We start from the raw sequence: 8,450 nt of genomic DNA on the forward strand, positions 1-8,450 counted from the left end.
ATAACTTAAGCCAAACTGAGCAGATTTATTGTGATTTAATACTGATTCTAGCATGAATGCATTAATACTGTTTTGCTGTTTTTATTTACATGGAATCACTGGAATGACTCCACCATGGAAGGGACTTTGTTCCACAGCTTCAAGACAGACAGCAGAGTTGTTATCATTAGTCGATTAATCAAGTAAAAAAAGTCTAATATCAACTATTCATTATTTCAGGAATTTGGCAAAAGACCAAAAACTGGACTGCAAAAGAAAACACCTGAAGATAACGTTACTGTGACTGGTTCTTTTTGTGTTTGTTTGTGTGTTATATAGAAATAAAATTAAGACACATTTCTTCAAATGGCTAACTGTATGACTTAAAGGCACGACCAACACAAAAAGGTGCTTCCTTACCCCTAGCTGTTAACCGTTTTCTGTAATAATTAACATCAACAAGCAAATGAATATATTACCATTAGCTGAACATAATGTGGGTAACGTTAGAATGCTTCCAGAATGTTTAAATGAGCGTGAATGTTCGAAAGACAATTTGCTCAGGTCCTGGGTCATGACAATAAAGTTGAAGTTAAAGCTAAGTAGCTAGTAAACGCTAGTTTAATGCCAACTACTTCTCTGTACTGTAATGTTAACGTTATCCTGTGGCGCACCTGTAATCGTGACATCGATGAACAAGTTTTTGGTCCTTTTTCTTAGTATGAACAAAGCCGAATTCGTCAAAACGTAAATTCTCACTGCGTCTTCTAATTGTTGAGCTTCTCCTGTTGACGTTACTACTGTTTCTTCTCCTCATAGTTAAAAGGTCATTTGTCTGAAGACAGTTTCGCCTGTTTAAAAACCCCTGCAGCCAACAATGCCCCGGTCACCAGCCAGCCGCTGTTGTCAAATTCAACGGTCACGCTAACTCCGCCCCTTTTTCTACGTCACGTCCAACTGAAAATGGGCGGGATAACCGGAGACGGTACAAAAAGCGGAAGAATGGATTTGAGCTGCACCGTCTACACAGGGACATAAAGAGCAACAGAGACACTTTCCAGCAGTGTTGAACAGGTGTTGTGCCGTAAAGGAGGTCCAGTTGAGCTGTGGGATTTTGGGGCAACCCATTTTTGCGAGATTTTGTGATGTCATCTCTCCGTCTCTGTTTTAAATGGCCTTAATGCTGATATGAAGTTTCAGAAATCTTGACTTATTTTGCTAATAGTTTTTTGTCAAATTTTATCTGGCATTAGTAAATGAAATATATAAATATTTTAAATATAATACATGTTTATATGGTGATAAAGAGCGAAGTTACTGTGGAAATATAAAGGTGTACCTTGCGATTTTGATTTACCCTTTGGTACCTTGGACACAAAAAGTTTAAAAACCACTGCTTTACAGTGTGCGAGCAATTACATGATAACATCAACATCAGCAAAGAACTAATTTTTGCATCAAGAATAGCACAGATATGTTGTATGATATATATAAATTCATAGAATTGTTTTCTCATTGTATTATCAACACCGACCTGTCTGATCTCATGATATTCATCTACATATACAGGCCTTTGTTTCCAAACTATAGTATCTGCTATGTCTTCTATCATTTAGGTCTTACAACTACAGAATAAAAACTTTGATATACTGTAATGTATGCACCAACAACTACTTTCAAGCTGTTGAGATATGCATTTCTGCATGTGTGTGTGCAGCTAGTGGGCTTGAATGTAGGCCTGCAGGTATGTCTGTGCATACAGTAGATCATGGGTGTGGGAGTCGTCCAAGTGAAAGTTCAAATGTGACAAGAAACTACAGTATATGATGAAACAGCCTCACATTACACTTGGACAATCATTGCCTTTGTTACTGCACATATTTTCAATAATTTACTGAGAGCATGTTAATGAAAATACACATAAAATTTAAATGCTCTTTATTTTGGTAATATAAAGTATAAAGACTATGCATAAAATTCCTTTGGTTAAACATGATATATGTCTATATCAATTGACAATTATAAAGGCAGCATCCGTTGCCAGCAAAGGACCATTACACTGATAAAGGTTGTTATACGCTACTCATCATCTACTTTCCTAAATTGATGAGCTTGTGAGTGATGTTTATTACATCAATTTTGAAGTGATAATGTGCTTTAAAGTCATTCTGCAACGACTTGGTCATTCCTGCCTGTCTCCACTTTGTAAATTGTCTGATATCCATCATCCCAGGCATACAGCTGTTTGTCTCCAGGATGGTAGTGGATGCTGCTGTGGCTGGTGTAGCGCTTTGGGAAGAACATCACAGGACTTCCATCACTACATGTGCATGGTACAGAATAGACACATTAAAAAGATTTAATCAGATAGAAAATGACTTCAACAGAGAATAAAATAATGCTTTATAAATGTAAAAATACAAAAACCATGGATGATTTTTATTAACATATTTAAAGCTATGTTGTGTAAATGTGAAGCTCTTTGTTTTATATGTATGTTAATACTTGCCTAGGCCATAGGCTAGGCTATATCTAAGGTATGTCATTTGTGTTTGTATAAACCAACCTGTGAATGGTGTCATGGATGTCATAGAGACACTGTATGGTAGAACGTCCTCCATAACGTGTGTTGTACACCACATAAAGTGTCCCGCATATTAGGAATGCTCCTTCAGCATCACGGCTTCTACACTGTGTATCCCAGGTGTATTCTACTGCCAAAGTTCCTGAGGTATAAACAAAAACAAAAATGCTAAATATAGATAGGGTACTTATACCTATGTATGTATAATCACAGGGTGAGTCTCTCTACCTTTGTCCAGTTTGGTGATGACCAGGTTTCCACTGTATTCAGGGTCAGCATGGATGACCCAGAGGCCGAGTTCATCCACAGCCAGGTCCATGTATGTGTTGGGGTTCAGACTGTAGACTGGAAGGCGACCTGCTCCTGGAAGAAGTGTGCTATCCACCACTGTTCCATTCAACAGCTCTACCTGTATGTGTTAGAAACCAGTCAAAAGAAACAAACTCAGAAAAAAAAAATTGTAGAAAACATGCTTTTTCCCAGGAAAACCTTCTGTAGCAGTTATTTCTGCTGCTCCAAGCCATTCAGTTTAGGTACTGGGAACAAAGTTGTTGCTTTTGGCATTTTTATGTTAGTGACCTCAGCTAACACAGAGCAGCAAAGGAATGGGACAAAATCCACTGGCCAAGTTCCGTGATGTTATCTGAAATAAGTCTATAGTAAGTCATGCTGTTATGGATTTAGAGTCTTAAATCTGAGGATCGCACTATCGATTGTAATTTCTAAGTAACTGTTGCTAATTAACATAAACCTTCTCTGTGACTGCTGAATAAACCATTCTTTATTATACAAACACTGGAAAATCAACAAAAAATATCTTTATTAAATATGCATAAACAGTTGTGAGCACTGGCTCCTTCTTTGGTCACCCACCTTCAGAATCTGATTGGGTGTATCTGCCTTGTGGTAGTAGAGGAAGCCATTGTAGACCACATGGCCTGTCCCCTGCCAGTAAAAAGGAAGCTGTATCTCCTTAGCAGGTGTTGTGGTGATCCTCTCTGTGAAGCTTTGCAGAGAAACATACTCTAGAAGAGTGTTGTTACGAATTCCACTGAGTAGGTAGACCTGTATTGAGGAATACACAAAACAACCTAACCTAACCTTTAACCCCTAATTTTTGAAATATTTTAGTTACAATCTGGAGGAAACAGCCAATATCTTTTTGCCATGTGTTGCTGGGCGGGCAACTTATGACTGACATACCGGAGCTTTTTCACAGGAAACAGCAGCCTGGAACTAGACAAGCAGCCTGCTGTTCAGAAACAGAACCAGCTGTCCTCTCTACTGTTTATTGCAACAGTTTATTTTTACTGTAAGTACATAATCTTTCATAGAGCAGACCTTAGCTGATCGTTCTGAGGGGTCTTTGAACCAGGAACCATAGGTGTCTCCTGCCCTCTTCACAATCTTGAGAGACTTGATTTGAGTCAGGGATGTGCTGCAGTCTTGAGGAATTAGACAAAAGGTTAGGAATGAATGGACGAATGGCCTTTTATTGAACTGTAGCATAATATTGTCTGGCGTAGATTATTGACTTTACTATCTTGTTCTTTCACTTTTTCTTCTCTTTCATTCTTTTCATTCCTTGTTTGATATGTATGCCTTTACCACTAAAAAGATAGATACTCTTAACAGCATTAGTGCCATCCAAATGCAGAGATGCACACATACTTTACTGTACAAGCAAAGTTCCTACCATTCTCTACTTTGAGCTTGGCTTTTTTCTTTAATTGGTCCAGCTCTAGAGCCTTTATCTGTTGTTCCAGCAGAGCCTCCTCCATCTCGATGTTGGACTGGGTGGGGATCTTGTTTTCTAAATACTCCAACTCTCTTTCCATCCGATCTACCCGCACAGACACGCTGTCCACCTGGCTCTTCACCTCTGATCTAGGGAACAAATACTTTTTATTTAATGTTCATTTATTTCAGCAACTGGTGTAGCTTCTTCATTTAGTCACATATGAATTTGTTGTGTTTACACACATGGACAAAATAGTTGGTACAGTTCCATTAAAGAAAGAAAAACACAATGGTCACTGAAATGACTTGAAACTGACAAAAGTAATAATAAATAAAAATTTACTGAAGATTAACTAATGAAAATCAGACATTGCTTTTCAACTGCGGTTCAACAAAAGCAGAAAAAACAAATTAATGAAACTGGACTGGACAAAAATGATGTTACCCTTAACTTAATATTTTGTTGCACAACGTTTTAAAGCAATCACTGCAAGCTGTCAGGTTTTGAAGGGTGCCTTCTCAGGACTGCATGTTTCAGCTCTTTTTAGTTTTAGATCAGGGCCTTCTATGATTTAGATCAGATCATAGAACCTAGGTCACTAACAGGCAGACCGCGGTCCGGGTGCGGACCCAAAAGCTGCCCCATACGGACCCGTACCTACAGCTAAAAGAGAAGGTTATGATTTAAAACCTAACGGGGTGCTTTTATTTCCATTTATTTATGTAGACTTTACGGTAGTGGAAACGCACAGACTAATTGCATGCGAGTTGAGCCATCCCACGTGATACCACTCAGCCAATCAAGTCTGTGCATCCCATGCAGTAAACATTACGACTCTACAGTAAACAGAGCTAGAGGCAAGTTACACATGAAAAGACGGTTACAAAGAGAAAGAAAAAAGGTGATACATGTAGAAAACAAAGGGAGAGAAACAGGCGAATGAGACGGTGGAAAGGGAGAGAAAAATAAGGAACAAATGGTGCCCTCCAAAAAAAGAAAAGTGGACAGCAAAAATAGAGCATTTAATCCTGAATGGACAGACTCATTTCTGTTCATACTTCCTACTGAGGACACTAAACCAGTGTGTCTCATATGTTCAGAAACCGTGGCACTTATTAAAAGTGCCAATGTGAAACGCCATTTTGAGACAGAACATAAAGATTATGAATACATTTGATTTGACAGTCAGGTATTGATTACATGCAGATGTTGATAAAACTACTAGGCTACTATATATCACACTAACTAGTTAGACATCATGATCATCCGGACCTTTGCTTCAAGAAATTTTCTCTAACTGGACCTCTTTAAATTTTAGTTGAAATTTAAAAAGTTTAAATTTTAGTTGTCCCCTGTCATAGAAGGACACTTCAGAATAGTCCATTGTTTTGTTCTTAGTCATTCTTGGGTGTTTTAATCTGTGAGTTTTGGGTCATTATCCTGTTGAGGATAATGGAGGTCTATAATTTTCTTTCTAATGTCCTGAGACAAGTCTCTCCTTAGCTTTCTGTGACCCATGTTCAGTGTGGTACACACTATGATACCAAACAGCACAGTGACCCTTTTCACCCTTTAAATAGGCAGACTGACTGTTTGAAGACACCTGTAATGCTAATTACAGGACACACTTTAGTTTAACATGTCCCTTTGGTCAAAGTCTTTTCAGTCTTTTCTAGGGGTACCATCATTTTTGTCCAGGCCAAATGAATCACAATTCAAAAGCAATGTCTGATTTTTATTAGTTAATTTTCAGTAAATTTTTTATTTCTTATTACTTTTGTCCATTTCAAGTTATTTCAGTTATTTCACAACAACAGGCCTACCTCACAACACTGAGAGTTGACATGTAACCCCTGATTTCAGAGGAGAGGTCATAAGTCTTCTGGGTGACACTCACTGTGTTTTGCTCGCATTGATTCAGACGCTCCTGATTTCATTGACACAAAAAAAATAAGGTTATGAATACACAATTAAAGCGAGAATATATTTTATAAGAACAGAGAAACAGGAAAGGTGAATTCAGACCAATAAAACACGCCCTTGCTCAATTCAGCCTGCTTGAGTTTCTGTTAGATCAGGATGCCTTGTTGAGCTAACAGAGTTGCTTTTCCAAGAGGTGGTCTTCCAACTCCTCTTATTGAATAGATCTTGTTTATTTTGATGATGCCAGCTACTAGACAGTGCAGGGGGGGATAGAGACCGAGAAAGAGAGTAGACAGAGCAGAGAGAAAAAACAGACAATAGACAACAACTGCAGTGATGCATATACAACATAAACAGCTCTTAGTCTTTTTTAGCTTGCTAAGACTAATAGAGTCTAGTGGCTAATGTTAGTTAATGTTATCAAACTGTATCTACCTATCAAGTTAACAAATGAATTCAGTGGCTTAATAGTTCTTTTTTGTTTGTGCTAAACTGATGTTCAGTTTAACAAGGGCTCCCTTTGAGAAAAACTCTGTCACCATTTGTCTTTTAAACTGAAATTTTGACAGAAGAAAACATATTCGTCTTCTTAGGTGAATTCATGATGGCTTATAAAAGCAAATGTTGTCCAACTTTAAGTTAATATTATGACAAAACTGAGAAATTGAGTTAATTAGCTGTTAAACTTCATTTTTCTGTGTTATTACACAATGTTCAATTGTGGATATTAAACAAATGTCACCAGCCTCATTTTAAACAAAAATATGTTATTCTGTCACCACTTGTCTGTTAAACTGAACCTTTGAAAAAACAATAAATCTCAGAATTCACACAGCAGGTTTTGTGATGTTACATCACAAATTGCAGTGGATTATGATAGCTATCGTTAGCCAATGCTACAAAAATATAGCCATTATATATAAACATTTGTGCAACTGTTACATGTTGGCATTGACTCTGTCAAGAGAAGTTACAATAATCTGCCATGAATTACATACTACTACCTGTGCACTCTCTGAAATTAAGTTCAGTATATAGTACATATCCTTACTGTACAATATACTCTAGGCTAAGCTCTACAGATCTGACTAATATATTGATAGATACTTTTGACTCTTGTGGTTAACAGGAAGACATTATAAAATCAGACAAGTTAGACAACTGAGAGGATGTCAACAATATTTTAGGCAGGTGATCTGAGCACGGCACAAATGTAGCTTATGAGTGAAACTGCAACATCAAGAACAGTTAAAATCTTGTATAAAGTAGTACAAGACACTGGAAATAACCTGCCATAGCTTATACACAGAGATTATGTATATCTGACATTGCAATAATGGCAAGTAGTAAGGAGTGTAATGATTGAGGCCAGCACTGTACTGTCAGTTATCCTGATACTTGATGTTGTATGGAAGTTCAGCAGCCACCTACCTCCACCTGAGCCAGTCTCCTCTCGAGGTACTGGATTATAAAGGCATCCTGGGAGGAACCCTGGCTCTGGACTGAACCCACCATCAGGCAAAAAGATAAGAATAGCACAGGAACCACTCTGCCTGACATTACTTACACTTCTCAGAAAAACTCAGCACCGAAACTATTGCAGCTGCAGTAACAACCTCACTATTTCCACCTCTGAAATGGCCTGTCAATGAGAATTTCAAATCTTCCTGTATTTAGGTAGTGCTCTTGCAGCAGAGTTCCAAAAGGAGAAAAAGGTTCAGTTCAGTCAGACTGGCATCAGAGTCAGAGTTTATAATGGGTTTGCTGCGTTGATAGGAATCCTTGATGGTTGTTTAATGACTTAATATTCTTTTTCTTCTTGCTGTTTTCAGTTAGCGTTTTAGTCCTGTTAAGTTGTAGCACCAGAACTTTCTGTCTTGTTTCTTTCAGAGGGATGTGGATCCAAGTGAGCTTCAAACAAGGTCCCTCCCAGCCCCTCTGTCTGTTTCTCTCCCACCCTTCCCCTTTCTGGATTTTTGGATTTGAGGAATGAGACAAAACCAACAGAAAAGGAGGGGAGAGAGAGAGAGAGAGAGAGAGCCAAGACAGTTGATACCCTATTGGTCAATCTCGCAGTGTTATTATGTAACCCACTCCAGATGGTGCACTGACACGTCCTCAGTTTTCACACACAGCAGATGCTGTTCAATGAACGTTGTTAACTAGGCTATATAAAGTAAAAGAATCAGCACTGCCTCATCCTCAAAAGGTCACACTAATATC

The 8,450-nt window shown here is 38.1% G+C and overlaps 2 protein-coding genes across 6 annotated transcripts in view; both read right to left on the bottom strand.

Annotated features, from left to right (window-relative positions):
• LOC113132930 (USP6 N-terminal-like protein) overlaps nt 1-885 on the bottom strand; it is a 64,429-nt gene extending 63,544 nt beyond the window's left edge. For 2 of the 4 annotated variants that reach the window (XM_033325264.1, XM_033325267.1), the window contains exons 1-2: nt 654-885; nt 90-137 (exon numbers count right to left, since the gene is read on the bottom strand). In XM_033325264.1, coding sequence (XP_033181155.1) covers nt 90-137; nt 654-796 — 191 coding nt within the window. In that variant the 5' untranslated portion in view covers nt 797-885. The remainder of the gene's footprint in view (nt 1-89; nt 138-653) is intronic. The other 2 variants (XM_033325265.1, XM_033325266.1) reach the window with 2 other exon arrangements.
• A 1,245-nt stretch (nt 886-2,130) lies between these two features.
• On the bottom strand, nt 2,131-8,186 carry olfml1 (olfactomedin-like 1). 2 transcript variants are annotated; one of them, XM_026312541.1, is made up of 9 exons: nt 7,659-7,795; nt 6,330-6,474; nt 6,128-6,231; nt 4,260-4,450; nt 3,905-4,008; nt 3,437-3,628; nt 2,792-2,972; nt 2,546-2,705; nt 2,131-2,299 (listed from the first exon to the last, which is right to left on the bottom strand). In XM_026312541.1, the coding sequence occupies exons 3-9, from the start codon at nt 6,148-6,150 to the stop codon at nt 2,143-2,145; spliced, it is 1,008 nt and encodes a 335-aa protein (XP_026168326.1). In that variant the 5' UTR covers nt 6,151-6,231; nt 6,330-6,474; nt 7,659-7,795; the 3' UTR covers nt 2,131-2,142. The 2 variants fall into 2 exon arrangements, with proteins under 2 accessions (XP_026168326.1, XP_026168325.1); XM_026312540.2 differs by lacking the exon at nt 6,330-6,474 and having other exon boundaries at nt 7,659-8,186.
• Nucleotides 8,187-8,450: the final 264 nt, after the last annotated feature.

This window comes from Mastacembelus armatus, chromosome 6 (genome assembly GCF_900324485.2).
Source record: "Mastacembelus armatus chromosome 6, fMasArm1.2, whole genome shotgun sequence".
NCBI classification, from domain to species: Eukaryota; Metazoa; Chordata; class Actinopteri; order Synbranchiformes; family Mastacembelidae; genus Mastacembelus; species Mastacembelus armatus.